Source organism: Triplophysa dalaica, chromosome 12, assembly GCF_015846415.1.
Source record: "Triplophysa dalaica isolate WHDGS20190420 chromosome 12, ASM1584641v1, whole genome shotgun sequence".
NCBI classification, from domain to species: Eukaryota; Metazoa; Chordata; class Actinopteri; order Cypriniformes; family Nemacheilidae; genus Triplophysa; species Triplophysa dalaica.
The window spans coordinates 8613680-8632484 of record NC_079553.1 but is presented as its reverse complement, the minus strand read 5'-3'; the positions used below and the strand labels follow the sequence as shown (position 1 = coordinate 8632484).

Sequence of the window (18805 nt, the reverse complement as noted above, 5' to 3'; positions counted from 1 at the left end):
CTTGCAATGTTTACAGTGAAGTGTCTATAAACAGAACTTCAGTTCAGTTTGAATATGGCACATGTGCTGTATTGGTAAATTTGTGTTTTTGGGTAATTGTTTAAATTCCATTCTAAGGTGTTGATGATATCGCAAAGTGTGATTTTAATAAAGACTATAGAAACTTCTTAAAGTTGACCTCAAATATGTCCAGCCATAGAGATGAAAGTTTAAGCATGTTTATGCTACTTCAATTTTTTAAACTCAAATTTAAAATACTTAAATATTATCAAACGCCAGACATACCCAACTGTGTTAACTATATTATCTTTATTAAGAATTATATTTAAATAAATTGACATGTTCCAAAACAGGTTATATCATGTTAAACAAAAGCTTGAAAAAAAACAAAAGGGTTTAATTTTCCACTGGCAACCCATTTATGTTAATCACTGGACTGTTCCAAACTGAATCACCACTAAGTACAGTACTCCAAAATGTTAAGCTTTCTTTGCATGTTTCCTATAAGGGTACAGACATAACAAATGGACCAATATATATTTTTTATAAGCAAACATACTCTAGAAATAGGACCAGAGGTTATTCTGGTTGTGTGTCAACACGTGAGTAAAATTACCCATTCCTTTATTACAATTAACTAATCTTGTTTATTCAGCCTTTTACAAAAGCATCCGGTCGCCCTGTTAATCTAACTGACAACCTTTAAACTCTGCACAGTGGGAATCTGTGGAAAAAAGAATATAATTATTGAGTAGTTGCATAACAAATGCCATAAGTCTTTCTTGTAATTGCTTAGAGAAAGAGCTCTCCTGATCCATAGTACACTGTCCAGCGTATCTACTGGCAAATGTGATCACATTCAGTCAACCAATGTATTTAGGATTTCATCATTGAATTATGAGCTCTTAAATCTTTCATCTGAAGCCAATGCAGCATAGTAGACCAACCGAAGAGTAGTCAGGTTATGTTTCCTTTACAATGGCCTGATGGCGGCAGTGTGAGATTCACCAATACCTCGCTATCAGATTGGGGGCTGAAACTTAAATTGAAATTCAATTAAATTATTCAAAATAATGTTACCCCCATCCACTCCATTGGTAGATTTTACAATATTACAGGAATGGGGGATATACCTGAATGGATGAAAGGGAAACAATTTCACCTCCTTCATCAAGTCCTTGAGTTACATTTTTTATACAAATTTCTTTATCCAAAATGTTATTTTACATTTCTGAGACAAGGTTAAACATAACTTGAGTCCAAGGGGGTTCATTCAAGTACAATATTGTCATCGCATAAGAAAAAACTTTACATCCACATACCAACCTTTGGCACAGTAAATAGTTTATATGGATGAATAGAGGAGGTGTGTGTTTTTAGAAGTAGTGCACTTGTCCCTTTTAAAAGCGCCTTTTGAAACTAACCTGTCTATAATAAACAATAATTTTCTTTCAGAAATAGTAAATGTCCAAGTGGCTGCCCAGTTTCGTCTACAATCTTTTAATAGGCTATCCGTCCGAGCAGGGTCACCAACACTCAACAGGCAATGTAGTCAAAACTCTATTTTCTTCATCAATCATAGCTGAATGTCTCAGGTGATTCTGTCATTAATCAGGGCCTGTGAAGAAAACAGAGATATATCACTTAATAAAATAGTGCAGCAGAATAAAGTACAAGACAATAAAAAATTTGCAATTCTACATCCATGAAAATGCACTAAAAAGATACAGTAATACTGATTTTTAATGCCCCCTGGTGGTTAACATGTTAATAAAAAGACCATGCAAAAGTAGTAGACTATATGACTGCTCTTCTCTGTGTATGTATAAAACAAGTCACCATATAACTGTTAAAATTCTTTAGGTTGCATGATAATATACTAGTTGGAGAAAATGCATTTAGTCTATTCACAAAATGTATCTATTTCCAAAACTCACAAATGAGCGCTTACCTTCATAACCCCCAGTTTGTTTCATTGTGTCCTTGGTTGCTAAGCAACAGTTTCCTGCCCTCTTCATAATCATCTTGATCCACGCTGACAAGCAGCCTGACCCCCTCCTGTCCCGCTGCCCTCTTCAAAGAGTCCGTGATGAAAACCCCTTTCAGCGCCTCCAGCAGAGCCCCGCTCAGGTAGTCTGCCCAGAACGCATCCAGGTTGGCAAGTTCAGAGAACTTGATGTCACAGACAATAGACCCCAGGTCCCGGGTGCGAAGCAGCAAGCTCGCTCGACTGAACAGTTCAAATTGCCTCTCCAAAGGCTGCTGCTTGTCCGAAGAGACTCCGTCACGTAGAGCCGACTCGTGCTCTGAATACTCCGCACGCACACGTAGCCGAATATCTGATAGAATGACAGAATGTAGGAGATGGAGAGACAAAGAAAGAGAGGAGGGTGGTGTGAAGGGTGGCATGCACGAAAACGCGAAAAAATCAGGAAGGTTTTGAGATGCAGATGAGAGTTTGGGATTTGTGAAGAATGGGGGGTTTGGTTTTGAAATTTGGTGAAAATACATTTTCACAAAGATGGAGTATTAAGAAAAAGGGGAGAACAGGAGAAATAAAACACAGTTAGTGATGGTCAAAAGAGAACAAGAAATACTTGATGCTTTGTTTATTTATACCATATATTTTGGCATAAAAACAACTGGAATATCAATGTGGTGAATTTCTCTAAACCCGAATGCTCAAATACGGAACTGCATCAGGTCTGAGAAATCAGGGATGTCTGAGGCCAACATCCTGAGCAATATACTGATAGAAATATATTGACCCTGCATATTTAAAATGTGTTAACCTTTGCAGTCCGTGTGGGTAAACCAGCACAGTAATTCAGGATTTGTCTTTTGGGCATTTTAGAAGGCCAGCAGACAAAAGAAATCATGGGGTGGCCTTCAAAATTTTTTTTAGGGCACACAGGGACTTGTTCCACATGTCCACTGAATATGACACTTCATTGCAGGTCATAAAGATAAATGTTGAGGAGTTTTGAAAGTCCAGTGAGATGATTTGGTTAGTTGAGGTGACCTGACAGCACCTCAACTCATTTGAATTGATTGAAGATGAACATTTGATATAATCCAGGGACAGTGAGCTGTGGTATTGCGAGTTAAATTCTCTCAGATTCTTTTTTTTTAGGACAAAGTTCTCAAGAGTGATATTTCTACGGATTTGTATTAACCCAAGCTCAGAAGGGGCCGTTATTAAAAGACAGAATGATGCCAGTTGGTTTACAGGAGGTAGAACTGATGTCATGCAACAGCACAGGGAACAGAGACGGCAAAATACGATTGGAGGATACATACTGAACCAGAGCTTCGCAGTGATGTCATTTCCTTTCATGTCATTATCTCAGAGGTCAGAAGAGGAAGCGGACCCATCAATCTTCAGAACATTGCTGCAACACAAATCCATTTTTTCTACAACCAAAGCCCCACCACATACTGAACCCCTTTTTTATACTTGCAAGTTTATGAAGCAACGGTAAACATTTAAGGGACTAAGAGTAACATCAGTAGTTGAAAAACATGTCATCGAATGCTTTGATGAAACTAAGATTTAAAATTTTGTCAGTTTATCATTTGTCTGGTGCCAATTGTACCATTCGGTTAATGGCTCTCTTTCACTGTGCAGTTACAAAATATATAAAGATTAGCATATATAAAGATTTTCAGCCAATGACGTCCAGGATATATATATACATGTGGATATCTGAGGGCATTTAGTTGCAATTTTTTTTAATCTAGTTTTTACCAATTTTTTTCACCATAAATATGTCAATATTTGGTGGTGTAAAGTCTAAACATTTTTAAAGCTTTCCATAGTCAGGAAATGAATTGTTACAACCACAATGGTCTATATTGCTTATAAATGGGCATATAAAAATAAAACATAGTATGTTCTTTAAAGAGGCATCCCTTATCTATTTGTTGGATGTTTCTGCCTCTAGTCTGAGCATCTTAATTCACAGAAATTCTTCAAAGTATGTAGTTTCTAAAATGTGCATCCATTTTGGTCACATCCATAATATATAATTTTTTTCTCGCTTTAAAAATACAAAACTTGTGTAGACTGTCATTTTTATGATGTCTGGGCTCTATCAGGAGATGAGTAAAATAGAGGATTCAAACAAATGACTCTATATATTGGTAATCAATACATTCCCTAAATATTTTTTTAATTTATATTTCAAGTTTTAACTGTAAATGTGTCATTCATAACACTGCAATTGCCCAGTTATATACTACACAACCTTTTAAAGAAGGCAACTGCTCTATGACATAATGTTAGATGAGCTCGTATAGTCATCGCTTGAGAGGTTCTCGGAACTGTAAATTTAGATCAAATCCACACTTCAAAATGTCATAAGAACTGCATGTTGCTATCCCTTATTGTATCAGAGTCTGGAAGCTTATGGTAACTCTGTTTATTTCATCCAAGTGTAATATAAAATATCATCAGATATATTAAAATGTAATGCAGATTGGCACACAATAGACTGGAAACACAAAGTTTTTTAACGTTCTTTTTAAGACAGCACACATTTACAGAGCACTTTTTGGTTTCATTGAACAACACTTTCATGTCCCCTCACACAAAGTTGCATTTAACATGATCATCATCCGTTTCTATCATCAGCACTTTCACTATAATTCCTGTATACAGCAGGTGACCATAATAAGCAGTACAATGTAAGTTTGTATACGCAAGATATGTAATGCTCTCTTTCTATGCATTACAGTTGTTTGCTTAGGAAGGTATAAAAATACATTTTAAGCATCCCAGAGCAAAAGTTACATATATTCAGAAGATCATTTTTTTCAAAATTAAAGGAATATCAAAGGATTTTTTTTGGGGGGGGGGGGTGCTCCATGTGAAGAGCTTCCACACTTATATCAATACCTCTTTCCGGCTGAACAACAAACCAAGAAGGAGGGAGAGAACGAGAACAAAAAGCTGACCACCTGTTGGTATCAAGTTTTTGACTGTTTTCCCTTTCATTTTCTCCCTCTCTTAGTTTGTGAGGCTTTCCAACTTGTTTTTGTCCCTGACACTTGTATGTCAGTCTGTTTTTCAACTGTGGACATAGAGAAAGGAGAGGAAGAGAGAGAGAAACAAGCAGTTTGGATGAACGTTGTTGCAACACTTTTGCTATGTCTTATTCTTTGGTCAAGCAGGCAAAGTTGATTTACATAATTTCTTGTCAGTTCATGAAGGCAAAAATTATATAGAGACCGCTGAAGCAAAGCGTTAGGACCATAAAGAGCTTATAAGGCATGATTTTACAATTTTTTTTAAAAAATTAATTGTTAAATTCAAAACAATGGCAGAATTTGATTAGGTGAAATGCTAAATAGAACGTATTCATTTTCAATGTAAAAAAAAAAAAATACTAAAAACTGTTATGACAGGCCTAAACAAGAACTGTTGGGTCATTTTCCCCAGAACTGCTTCAGTAAAACTTTCACTGAGGACATTTGAGAACAAATAATTAGTCTTAACGGTAAAACCAGGATAAGTTGAGTCAAAGTTTGAGCAAAAACTAAAACAGAGCCATTTGCAGGCAAAATAATGTTTGGTGCATCAGGAAATTCGGACAGAATTTGAATGCATTCTTTGAGTCAGTTCTGTGAAACTAAGGCCAACAACCCCTCCAATGAGGATATCGTTCCTATTTCTCAAATCTAGTCCCCATTTCATATTTAAGCACATGTACAAGCGGGCAAGGGGGCAAGTGAAAACTGACATTTGTACACACATTATTAGATTCACCCCTCCTCCTACGCGTGTTAGGAAGGGGGTTCTTTACCTTAGAACATGGACCAGGTGCGTGAGTTAAAGCGCTGTGTATGAATGGACAGAGAGGACAGTTTTTGTTGTGAGCTCGGTCTTTTTCACTCTATCCATTCTGCAGCTTTGTCTACTCAATCTTGAGTCAACCTGCCAAGATCAAATGTGGAGTCAACACAGCAATCAGCACGTTCTGCTAGTACGGAAGCAAAAAAGGTTCAAAGGTCAATCATGGCACAGCAGGACTGTAATGTTTGAGTCTGAAAATCTGTTTTTAACACACATGTAATTATTGTTCAAGGGAGAATCTTACCGTCAATAAAAATCAATCAATCATGAGATTTGGAATTATTAGATTTTGGGAAAATCTTTAAGGAACATTTTAGCAAAAGGGAACCACATCCCAGTAAAACCCAAGGCCATGCAGAAATAAGCTCAGTTACGAAGGGGGAACTATTAGCCAATTTTAGGAGAAGTGACAGTGATCGGCAGTAGGGCTGCAACAACGAATCGATAAAATCGATAAAAATCGATTAGTAAAAAAGTTGTCAACGAATTTCATTATCGATTCGTTGTGTCGCGCGACGCGGAGACGTTTGGTTATTAAAAAAAAACTTTATTTGAGCGCGGAGCGAAGTGAACACACTCGGTCTCTCTCGCGCACTGATGCTAGCAGAGTTCGGCGCCTCATATACAGGGCGGAGCAAAAATTAAAAAACGAGCGGAGGAAAGATACATGACGGAGGCAGAGAAATCCCCGCGACCCAAGTCATCATAGGTGCGGGAGCATTTCACACTAAATAAACAGAAAAACTGTTAACTACAAAATATGCAAACGCGACATGGCGGGAGCAACGCGGCAATGATCCAGCACCTGAAACGCAAACATGTTTGAGTCTGTGATGAGGAGGAAGGGAGTTCAACAGCAGGTTAAGTCACTACAGAATCCTACTTTTGTTCCGTTTCGAAGTGAAGAACGTAATGTCCCTGGTGCGGATGTTTACTCGTTATCCAGATTGACAAGCATCACAAGTTAGCATTAGCTCGTTAATAACAGTATAATCAGGGGTGGTGTAGTTACTTTGCGCTTTGCATTGTAAGACTAAAAAGACGTTTTTATTCACTCGCCTTTTTTGGACCATTCATTTATCAATCTGTTGTCATGTATAGCTACACTGCAAAACTTCCTTAGTAATTTTGTCTAATTTCCAGTCCAAATATCTAAAAAATCTTAAATCAAGATTACTAGACAAGAAAATTAATTGATGCTTAAAACTTCTGTTTGAAATGATATCTCATTAAGATTATTTTTGTACCCCATTGGCAGATAATTTTTCTTGCTTTAAGCAAACAATCACTTAATTTGACGTGTTTTTTCAGAAAACAAGACATAATTTCTTATGCTTTTTCATGTGTCTAGTACATGTTTCTTGATATAAGATTTTTTTTTAAATTTGGACTGACAACGGGACAAAACTACTAAGTTAGAAAAGCAATTTTTGCAGTGTATAGGCTATTCTGTGCTTTCTCCCATATAGGTTATTATTGACAAATATATTTGTGTGTGTTGTACTTTTTAATTTAATTTTAAAGTTCTTTTATAGCTCTTGGTCATCTTAAGCTTTGTTAAAATGTGGTGTATAAATGAAGCTTGCACTTACTACAATGATGGTAGTAATTGAATGAATAAGCTTCAAGTGAATTTGAGAGAGAGTGTGTGTGTGTGTCAGTGTTTGTCAGTGTGTGCGTCTGCAAAAGTGTGTGCGTTTGCGAGTGTGTGCATCTGCGAGTGTCTGTCTGCAGTGTAGTGTAGAGAACAAGTTCTTACATTCAAACAAATCCTGTTAAGTTTTCTGATTTGTATTGTTCTTTAGTTTTTATAAATTATTTATTGTTCTGGCAGCTCAGGTGGCACTTTTATTTTAAAAAAGTCTATATATTTGGCAGATGTAAAGCATACATGTGTATGTTTTTTGTGTTAGTCCATTTTTGTTTGATTTTATTATTTTTATAACAGCTCAGGGATGTTCAAGGAGCAACATGCTTGTGCACTTTCTAAAGATTTTAGTTCTGTTTTTGAATAAAGGGTTGGAAATTATTGCTTTTCTTGTGTTTTTTTTATCCGATTCATCGATTAATCGAAAAAATTATTTACAGATTAATCGATTATTAAAATAATCGTTAGTTGCAGCCCTAATCGGCAGTGTTTTACTGAATATCGCATAGTGGGATATAAAGGCTGAGGCCCAGTACTTAATAAATGTCTTCAAGACATTTCAATCTTAACTTCAACAAACCACGAGTTTATCACACTGAAAATGCTTAATTTTAAAACAAAATACGGAAAAGCAACAGGGAGAGAAAAGTTGATGGGAAAAAGTGAAAAATCTAAACAGAATGTGAGTGCATTCTGTCCGTAAATTGTAATATGAAGGAAGCAGGGGAATAGAAGCAAGTACAGCTGGTGTCATTTACATTCCCACATAACAGACGATGAACACAATTGTAATATATAACCTAAACCTAGCTATACAATGTTGTTTCTGGTGCTGCATTGAGAAATATTTTCACAGATGAACTGAACCCCAATTTATAGTGATGTTGTTCTGTTCTGTAGTAAGCAACTGCTGTTAATGTGAAACTAACTCTATCATGCTGCCCCAAACTAGCATTTGCCCAGGATGTTAAAGCAACAACTACTGGGATTGTAAGAAAAAAATCATAACATGTTTGAATATGTTGTTGTTGTACATTGTGCAAGTAAATAAGCGGCTTCAAAATGGAGAGTTGAAGAGTTCTACAGTACATAAGATGAAGAATGCTTTTAGTGGCATGCATTTTGTGCACAAGCACCTTGGCACAATGAGAGGGACAAAGTTATTAGATACCGATTCACACACTGAACAAGAAGAAACACAAAATGGAATCAACAGCCGGGTTCACATCACCCCATGTTTTATAGGGGTGGGAGGAAAAAATAGATTCACAATTAATGTAATTTCAATCTGAATTGAAGATTGAAATTGACTGAACTGCAAGATAAACGGCATTCATTTTTAGGAGGGTCTTTCTCCGGATCTGCTCTGCGCAGTGAGTGAGCGTCGGTGGAGAAAGAGCACATTCAATATAATAACGTTATACCGCAGCTGACTTGTCAGTAAGTGCAAAATAGCAGTTCCCAAAACCTGTCACTGTTTACAAGAACATGAACATACTTAAATATGCACATTTTGTTAGCCAGATGGATGTCCTGGGCGCTCTGCACCGGACTAATACACTAATATTGATAAAATAACTGCTCTTTTATTGTTTGTGACGTGATTTGAAGATTTTGTCATACGATGTGGCAATTTGTGGAAGTAACTGTCGTTTAACACACAGCACTAATGAGTCGCATTTAATTACGATTATGTACTTGTTTCAATGTCTGACAGCAGAATTTGTTAAGAATGGCTTTACTGGACAATCAGTTGTATTAAAATACAATATGTGACAGTTCTAAGAGTAGAAGCCAAAGTATCAACACTAGTATGACATTTTAAATATTGCAAATTAGTACACACAGAATAGATTCTAAATCGAATTTTGACCCTGTAAATCGATTCTGAATTGAATCATGAGGGACCAAACGATTCCCAACTCTACGTTTTATGCGCATTTTGAAGTTTCGCATCAGAATCGAGTGATGTAAACGCCAAATATCAAAATAAAAACCCTTAATTCGGCCTTAAATAAGGTTTTACACTCGCTTCAGGTGTTTTTCTTTTTTACGATAAGGGTTAATGCGAATAATGGGAGGTGGAAACACATACGCCAAATAAATTCCTCCAAAAAGTAATGTATCTCCACTATGGAACCTGAAAAGTTGTTAGGGTTATTCTTAAATGCCTTAGCAAAGTCGACAAAGCATTTCTGAAATTGCCTCACAGAAATGTCACTATTGCATTCACAAACAGCAGGCATCCACGAAAGCACCGTAATTATTTCGTAATTATTGTATATGAAAATGATTTTATTCAGTGGCTTCTCTTTTTTCTTACTGATATTTAGTGCCAGTTTGTTAGGAATTAACAGTATTACTCATTGGATGGAAACTTTTTGAGAATTTTGCTTATGAGCTAAATTTGAAACTTTGGATGGAAACCCAGCTATTGTTGTCTATGTTATTGACTTACACAACACATTCCTAATATTATTGGTTGCATCAGCTACTGCATATTTTTACACTTGTAAATTGTTTTTCACTGACTATAACACATTCCCTCTTGATTTACCTGAATCCTTTTCATGTTTTGCTGATACAAGGTTCAGTGTGTGGCTCACGATTCAGACATTTGAAACGATTTATTAAAAATGTCAATGAATCAGAAATATTTTAGGCAAACCAGAAAGTACAATGTGAACTCATTTTGGCCAAAGATCAAAAGGCGAGCATCATGCAGGTAAAATCAAGAGATGTATTTGCCCTGCGATGACGAAAGAAATTGCTATATTAGCTGACAAAAACTAATCGATTTTTAAACACAAACACACTAAATAAGAAGACACTGTCATTTCAACTCATTGAGATGATCATAGGTCAGCTTTTAAAGGGTTACAGGAAACTGCAGTGATGGCCTTGCTCTGAATACGTCTTATGAAATGGATGCTTGTTTTGTCAATTTAAAAAAAGGCAGGTTTTTCTCTTAACATGTTCTTACCTACGTTGCCATTATTGTTACTCTGTGCTCTGTTCTGGAGTTAGCAATGCCCTGATGGCAGGACAAAAGCATGAAGTGGCTTATGTGCAAGTTGTCTTTGAGTCCAATCGGAATGAAAATCCAAGTTATAACAGTAAAGAGTGCAGGATGATGTAATTAATATCAACCCCTGACAGCACTAAATATTCAAAGAACAAAAGTGAAAGGCACGAATAAATCAAAGGCACTAATAAAGGAGTTATTGGTTAAATCTAAACTGTCAATGAATAAAGCACCTGGGTTCAAAGCTACTCACTTTAGTGTATTATAAATAAAAATGGAGAGAGATGTTCAAGACAAGGGAGTTTAAATGAAAGAAGTGAGGTGGAAATTAAGTTCCCTTACCACAGGTAACTTTGTTGGGTGTTGGCTGCGGTTGGATTTCCATCAAACTTCTCGATTTTCGCTGAGAGCCTCTGCCACGCTTCCGTCGGGCAGGGGTGGTTGTCGTGACAGAAGAACTGACACCTGACATGGCAAACACAAATTAATTCACTTAACTGGTGAGTGACACATTTAATATTCAAATGACTTTGCTGATAATATAACATGGTTAATAATGTGACCATTTTAAGGTGGTTTTCTTTGGCTGTTGAGTGTCCCTAAAAAGTTTCTTTCATGTCCTCAAGGCATTAAGACAACGATCTAACAAAACAGGAAGATAATCAACATTACAGGCATCAATTTGCCAAGTTTTAACTGAGATCTCTGCTCACCTGTTCTCCACTGGTGGTCTTGTGTGTTTTCCAAGGACGGTATATCTGTGTTGGGGCTGATTTGGGTTTCCCCTCTGTATTCCACTTCAGGGTATGCAACTCTCTCTCGCTCTGGAGAAACTAACAAATACAGATAGCATATCAATATCTGTGCATATGTTTTTACCATGTCACAATGTTAACCACAATCCAGTTAAAAGCAAATTCTTACCTGTTCTTCTTTTCTTTTGTGAGACAAAGGACAGGACATCATGTCGTGTCAGAATTCGCAGCAACTGAAATAAAGGTTTGAGGTTTCCTTCGTTTATGTACCCTCGTCTCTCCAACTCTAACAGCAGTTCAACACCACTCTTGGGTCGGAGGCGAGATGCGATAGGACAAGGCTCATTCTGCGGCGGCTTCCTCCGCCATGCCATCAGAAGCCGAGGGCATGGAGATTTGCTCTGCGGAGTTCCATCAGGCCTTTCAGGGGACTCCTCGGCCCATCCCTCAGGATCGAGGGGATGTTTTCCAGGATAGGTTTCATCAAGGAGGAAGGACAAAACCTCTACATCAGTTTCAGTGAGTTGGGAGCCCACAATTTCAAAGATCTCGTGAAGGGACAACATCTCATAGTAGCTCAGGCACTCGGTCTCCTCCCAGTACAGGGAGTATCTCGTGCACTGCCTTTTAGCCATGATCCTTGTCCTTCCAGAAATATATCTAAACGTCCAAAGGTCAAACGTTTCTGGAGAAGAGAAAAGAATATGCTTGAATCTATTTCTTTTAGGGTTACTGACTGTCTGATAAAGATCATGAAGATAAAAACACAACTATATTGGTTTACTTCAAGCAAAAAACTAATTATGAAAGGCCGTAATACCGGGAAAAGTCCAGACCAGTGCAACAGGTCAACTAATAAATATTAGCCATTTAGCTAGCTTGTTGTTTGGGCGGACGTGTGACGTAAAAAGTATACAAAACAGTCAACCCACCGTTTCTTAAATCTTAATTTCGAACAAAAAGAAGATAAATAAAGATATTTACACGTGTTTAGCTGAAATATTGGTGGTATTTTGATTTGTATCTCGTTTCTGTGGTAACCCTCTCTCAGTCAGCTGCTGCTGTCAAACTTTCCTCTTGCGCAGCCTCTTACGTAATCACGTTTCTGTGTGGGAAGCACGCAGGCGCAGAGACATTGGTCGACTGTGTTCAGTCGAAATAATACAGAAAATATAGAATTTGGAAATAATACACAAATCACAGAATTCGTTTAACTGTACCAACTATATTGCTGATACTAATTTCGTGTGCGTTTATGCGTCAGCTGACGTTTAAGCAGCTGTCTTCAATGCTAGCTTTTCCCTTGACATCACAATGCACCAAAACACTCGATGTACCAAACACAAAGAAACACGTTACAAGCTAAAGACTACATATAAGAGCAGACTCCACGCTCGCTAAAATGAGCATGTGCTTGCATCCGGAAGGTTCGCTGCTATTTAAATCGAACGATGTTTCTGTGACGTTATCTGTTCGTGTTATGTGTTTTGGTGTTTCTTGTGGCTAAATTTTGGATCGACATTTACGTTCATTGGCAAATGTCATCAAACAGCAATCATAAAAACCCAAATACCCCTATTGTATTTAAGAACAAAAACAAATAACTTACCCGTATCAAATCGTTTATAGCCAGATTGTGATCAGTCCTGTTGTTCAAACACCACCCTGTGCTAGCGTCATGCGTTTTGTAAACAATCTCTGCGCAGTCGCAGATCTTTAATGTCGCTGTTGTGTCCCTCGCGTATGATTTTTATATTATAGGCTCCGAGACAACAAACAGAGACGCATTTTATGTAAACCGTAGTGATTTTGTGGGGAAAAATATGCACGGGGAAAGTAAAGGGTGTAGCGATACTGCTGGGAGTTATGGGAAATGTAGTTTGGTCGATAAATAAGGCGCTTTTAAAATTAAACCGGGGCTGTGTCCGAAATAGCCCCATATACCCTAATATAGTGCACTATTTGAGTGGACATCCATTTTTAATTCATAGGCTGCGTCCAAATACCCCCACCACGCGCTTTCCTACTTTTGGCCCAGATGTTTTAGTGCGTGTGAAGATACCAAAGGTGCGTCCCAAATCGCGCACGTATGCACTGTTCTGCGCCATTTTGTAGTATAAATAGTGTGAGTAGTGCGTACACATTGATTATCCTCAAAAAATATGCGCAACTCAGACGCTGCTCAAGCAAAACTCTACTGTAGAGTGATATCTATCCCTAAACCTTAACCTAATAGTCACACAAACATGTGTCCTCTATTAGGAAAACATTATATGAGCGAATTATGAGCCTTTATATTTAGTGAGGACCAGTAAAATGTATTTCACTGTGGTGCTGAGGACATTTGGCCCTCACAAATATAGCTTAACCAGGACACAGTAAAGCCCAAGTTGGTCATCATGTCCACGTCAGTAGGAGGCGGTCGTCAGTTTGACTCGTGAACGCGTACACAGAAGAAGATCATCATTCCTGCTGTGTTGTGTTGACAAACCGCATCATATCCGCTGAGAGACACAACACGAAACACAGCAACACAAAGTACTGTAAGTACGCTTTAGCACTATTTAAGATCAATCAGCCTAACCAGTATTGGGTTTATTATCGCTTTTAAAAGGTCTTACAACATATGTTTAATGTTAAGAGAGAAAACGATTAACTAACCAATTTTAACTAAAGCTTGTTAGGTTCCTCTTCAATATATTTGATAAACTTTTAGGAGTGTTGGTATTGAACAGATATAATTATGTTAAATTATCAAAGTTCATAATCCAGTATATTTTTGAGATCAGCGGCGTAACAAACTGGTTTTGCCGGATTCTTTCTCTGTGTGATGCGGATCCTGTGTGCCAGCCCTTGGGTGACATGCATTTTCCATTACTACATGATATAATTCAAGACAAATCTACATGCTGAACGGTTAATGGAATATGTTAGAAAAGCTAGCAAACTAAAAGCTTCAACAAAGTATTTGATTTCATTTGATTGGTAACGTTTGTTTCATACAGTTGTGCCTCAAGGGTTTACACACCCCTTGCAGAATCTGGAAAAGCTGAAACTTTGGAAAAATAAGAGTTTTTTTTTTGAAAATTAAGATTTATTTTTAATTTAGTCCTGCCCTGATTAAGTTATTTCACTAAAGAAATGTTAACATAAAGTTCACACTAAAGAATAATAACATCATTTCTAAAAATAGCCCAGGGCAAGAGTTTACATACCCTGATTCTTAATACTGTATGATGTTACGCTCACAATCAAAGACAGTTTTTATGTTTAGTCACAGTTTTTTTTTTCAGGATTACTTGTTTGTCATGAGTCATTAGATTGTCCACTGATCTTCAAAACAATCACCCAAGTCCTCCACAATCTTTGCTTTTTCAGCATTTCTATATATTTGACTCATGTCCAGCAGTAACTGTGTAATCCCTCTTTTTACATTGAGAACAATCAAAAGACTCATACACAACTATTACAGTAGATACATTCAGAGCTGCCCACAAAGTCAACACCATTCATTTAAAGTCAGGTGGGTGTAAAACCTCTGAAAATGCTTTTGCTGTAAATTGTTATTGTTTCATTTAAACATCTTATATTTTCATTTACTAATGTCCTTCAGAAGATTTTAAAATACATAAATGTTTTTCAGGAAATTAAATATATATATTTTTCACCAAAACCATTTTCAGAGGTTTTCACCCACCTGACTTTAAATGAATGGTGTTGACTTTGTGGGCAGCTCTGAATGTATCTACTGTAATAGTTGTGTATGAGTCTCTTGATTGTTCTCAATGTAAAAAGAGGGATTTCACAGTTACTGCTGGACATGAGTCAAATATATAGAAATGCTGAAAAAGCAAAGATTTTGGAGGACTTGGGTGATTGTTTTGAAGATCAGTGGACAGTCTAATGACTCATGACAAACAAGTAATCCACAAACAACTGTGACTAAACATAAAAACTGTCTTTGATTGTGAACGTAACATCATACTGTATTAAGAATCAGGGTTATGTAAACTCTTGCCCTGGGCTATTTTTTGAAATTATGTTAAAATTCTTTAGTGTGAACTTTATGTTAACATTTCTTTAGTGAAATAACTTGCTCCGGGCAGGACTAAATTAACAATAAACCTTTATTTTCAGAAATCCTCATATTTTTATGTTTCAGCTTTTTCCAGATTCTGCAAGGGGTATGTAAACTTTTGAGCACAACTGTATGTTAAAAAAAACATTTTTGAATGTTTGTTAATGGACAGGCACACGTAGGGAATGGTCTGTGTGAATGTCTGAACGTCCACTTTTACTGTAGTATAATATATTACATTAATTTTAATCTGTGTGTGTGTTATAAGGCACATTGCAATGGATGGAAAACTAAGCGACCCGTTTAGCAGTGAAGCCGAGCAGCTTCCAGGGGCAGGAATAATGGGCAAGTAAGTAAAGCCTTTTCTCTCACCAACATTTCAACACTTGCATATTTCCTTTCATTACACAAAATTTTCTTCAGTTTACACAAAAGTAATGTTAATGTTCTGTGTGTTTATTAGGTAGTTATTTTATCAGTTTACTGTTCTTTACTGTTGTATGTGTTATTATAATACTGCTTTATTTTCATTATATTCAATATATACTGATTTTTACTCAGGCTGTGGCTGCCCAGAGGTCTGTCCGGGAATGTGATGAAGGATTGGATAGATCGTAGGCGGAAAGCCATCCGTCCTTGGGCAACCTTTGTGGACCAGCGCAAGTTTTCCAAACCCCGGAACTTTGGAGAGATGTGCCAACGTGTGGTGAAAAACATGGACACCTTTTACAGCAACTACATCTTCATCTTCCTGGGACTCATCCTGTATTGCATGTAAGAAACCACCTTGTTATGTTAACAAATATGCACAGTGCAATGAAGAGCATGGGGCACATGTCATGTTTTATCCTTATGTACACACTTTATGGGTGGGTGTGTGTTAAGTTTACTTAAATGTCCACATTCACTCTTGATTGTTCTTCCATGAGGAAGAGGTTTAAAAGAATAAACATTAACACGTTTCAGGATGCTGTTCAAAGTAAAAGAATGAGCTGTGATGTTAGGCAATATATGAAATATTCACCATGACTTTGCTGGCCATAAAATGCAGGGCCATGAGGTCATCTGGTCATAAAAAACATGTGATGATTTAATATCCTGAAAGTCTGTATCATTTCCCTCAATCCTTTGTATGTTGATGATTTGCGAGGATTATATATGATATTAAGAAGACAATGTGTCCACACCTCTGTTTATTAATAATTTTTGTTAGTTTGTTTTAACTGTATTTTACTTATGTATTTTGAGCGATTTTATAAAAAAACCATACTGATTTATTATATTTTAGTATTTTTGATATATATATACTGTATGTAATGTGTTCAGTAAGATTTTCCCTCTTTCTCTTTAGTATCAGTTCTCCTATGCTGTTAATTGCCTTGGGAGTGTTTGCTGGTGCGTTCTATATAATCCACTTGAAAACCCTTGAAAAGAAGTTTGTGATCTTCGGTAAGAAAATATAATATTTTAATAATTGTACTCTATATGGGTTGTATCATTTTTAATCAAGTAAAAACGTATGTGAAAAGATATGTTGTTATTCAATCATTAAACTGTGTGTCTCTCAGGTCGTGAGTTGACTCAGGGACATCAGTTAGGGTTGGCAGGAGGTGTTTCCTTCCCGGTGTTCTGGCTTGCCGGTGCCGGAGCAGCTGTATTCTGGATACTAGGTGTGCATTATTTTTCATCTTTACCTCACTGTGTTGACAAGTTTTCAACAAATGATCTTTTTATTTACTCAGAAACTATCAAATTTGTCTGTATTTAGGCGCTACAATAGCCGTTATTGGGTCTCATGCAGCATTCCGTGAGCTGGAGTCGTCTGACTTGGAGGAGCTTCTCATGGAGCCTGTATAAATATACACCTCTCACCTTTGACCTTTCAGCTTATTACCCTATAATGCCCTGCCTTGTTGTAATACCACATATCGGTTGTGCTACTTTGAATTATGCATCAATGAATTAAACAATATCAATTTCCTCACAGACAGACCGGCTGAGAAATCCAGATAGACTGTTAAAGTGATATTGTCCCAGAAAGATTCGCTTAGCGAGCACATTTAAAGACCTCAAATGCCTTAACTGGTACCAGTGGATAGCATTTGCATTGTTACAAATTGAAATGTGAATTTTTTTCTCGAAGCACATACCTGAGCGTTAAGCTTGAATAAAAATCCTGTATCATTGCAGTAGTTATGATAAAGTACTTATTAGATAATTTAGTTATTTTGAAATTTTACAATGTGGCAATTTTAGGACAATTCTCGAATGTCCGGAATAGATTTACAGAGGCAAAAATGGGTTATGCTATCTAAAAAAAATACCTAAAGCCAGATATAATTTGTTCTCCTCTTCTACTTTACTTTTACATGGAGGGTATGGGTCATTGCATAATATATATTTTTTGTAATATTTCATTCATTTGTTCTGTTTTCTTACATGGCCTTGTTACATCAGCGCTGTTGTAGAACAACATGATTTAATGTCAGCATGTGTCAGTGACAGCACAGATTGATTTTTATACAGTGAATTACTGCTATTCTGTGTAATCGGTTCATCATAATGCCAATATTGTCAATGGAAGGATTTGTTTGATCTGTGTCTTCTTATTTTGTAAACGGTTGTTTCATGCATCTTTTGGTATTTAACACGCTTCTTTTGTATCGAGGAATGAAAAGTGCAATAAAATGCTATTCCTGGAACACACTTTCAAATCTAAACCTCATTTGGTTATTGATCGAGTGATACCTTTCTTTTGCATCCAACCTATTGCACATACATTTTGACTTATGTGATCTCTACGTTATGACAGCAGACCAGCTGTAGTCCATCTCATTTTTAGGTTGCCATAGTGATGACCTTGAGTAGGATCTACCTCCGTTTAAACACTGCGTCAGGAGCAGCCGATCGATATTCCATTACAGCAGTGCAGTAAGGAGGGAGGGAGGAACACTGCAGTGAACCCATTGCATACTCCCAGGGGACATTAGGGCTGTGTGTTTGTGTGTTAGACAGCCCAATTTTGCAAGTCAGTAGTTTGCTATGACAGAAATGTACGGTGAGTGCTGCAGTCAGCATGCCATACGCTGTTGTTGCGAAAAGCAAGATATGTATTTTAATGTAGAACCATTTTTAATGTGCATTTTTAACTATCTGCACATGAGTGCAGCCATCATTAATAGGAAGAGATACAACTCTGATGTTCTGTTCAGATATTCTGTATGATCTTTTTATTTGGAGTCACAGAAACCTGTATGGGACATATGTAAAAAAATACTTAAAGGGACAGTTCACACAAAAATAAAACATTCGGTCATCATTTATTTACCCTTGAGTTGTTTCAAATCTGTATAAATTCCTTTGGATGAACACCTAGAAAGATATAAGACCATTGACTACCATAGGTGGAAAAATGACCGTGGTTGTCAAAAGTGCCCCAGAACTG

The 18805-nt window shown here is 36.9% G+C and overlaps 2 protein-coding genes across 3 annotated transcripts; one reads left to right on the top strand and one right to left on the bottom strand.

Moving 5' to 3' along the window:
• Positions 1-290: 290 nt before the first annotated feature.
• On the bottom strand, positions 291-13272 carry dedd1 (death effector domain-containing 1). Of its 2 annotated transcripts, none has more exons than XM_056762016.1 (6): positions 12892-13272; positions 11452-11967; positions 11241-11360; positions 10870-10992; positions 1952-2339; positions 291-1618 (listed from the first exon to the last, which is right to left on the bottom strand). In XM_056762016.1, exons 2-5 carry the CDS (start codon positions 11915-11917, stop codon positions 1954-1956), a joined length of 1095 nt encoding a protein of 364 aa, XP_056617994.1. In that variant the 5' UTR covers positions 11918-11967; positions 12892-13272; the 3' UTR covers positions 291-1618; positions 1952-1953. The 2 variants fall into 2 exon arrangements, with proteins under 2 accessions (XP_056617994.1, XP_056617995.1); XM_056762017.1 differs by lacking the exon at positions 12892-13272 and adding an exon at positions 12267-12395.
• A 412-nt stretch (positions 13273-13684) lies between these two features.
• Positions 13685-18066, top strand: rabac1 (Rab acceptor 1 (prenylated)). Its single transcript, XM_056762640.1, has 6 exons — positions 13685-13825; positions 15629-15709; positions 15922-16134; positions 16712-16809; positions 16929-17030; positions 17129-18066. Exons 2-6 carry the CDS (start codon positions 15639-15641, stop codon positions 17215-17217), a joined length of 573 nt encoding a protein of 190 aa, XP_056618618.1. The 5' UTR covers positions 13685-13825; positions 15629-15638; the 3' UTR covers positions 17218-18066.
• Positions 18067-18805: the final 739 nt, after the last annotated feature.

Coding starts and splice junctions, on each gene's coding strand:
- rabac1 (XM_056762640.1), top strand. CDS start 15,639: ATGGATGGAAAACTAAGCGACCCGTTTAGCAGTGAAGCCGAGCAGCTT. Junction 15,710..15,921: donor GGGGCAGGAATAATGGGCAA/GTAAGTAAAGCC, acceptor ATTTTTACTCAG/GCTGTGGCTGCCCAGAGGTC. Junction 17,031..17,128: donor AGCTGTATTCTGGATACTAG/GTGTGCATTATT, acceptor GTCTGTATTTAG/GCGCTACAATAGCCGTTATT.
- dedd1 (XM_056762016.1), bottom strand. CDS start 11,917: ATGGCTAAAAGGCAGTGCACGAGATACTCCCTGTACTGGGAGGAGACC. Junction 11,361..11,451: donor ACAAAAGAAAAGAAGAACAG/GTAAGAATTTGC, acceptor TGTATTTGTTAG/TTTCTCCAGAGCGAGAGAGA. Junction 10,993..11,240: donor AGACCACCAGTGGAGAACAG/GTGAGCAGAGAT, acceptor TTGCCATGTCAG/GTGTCAGTTCTTCTGTCACG.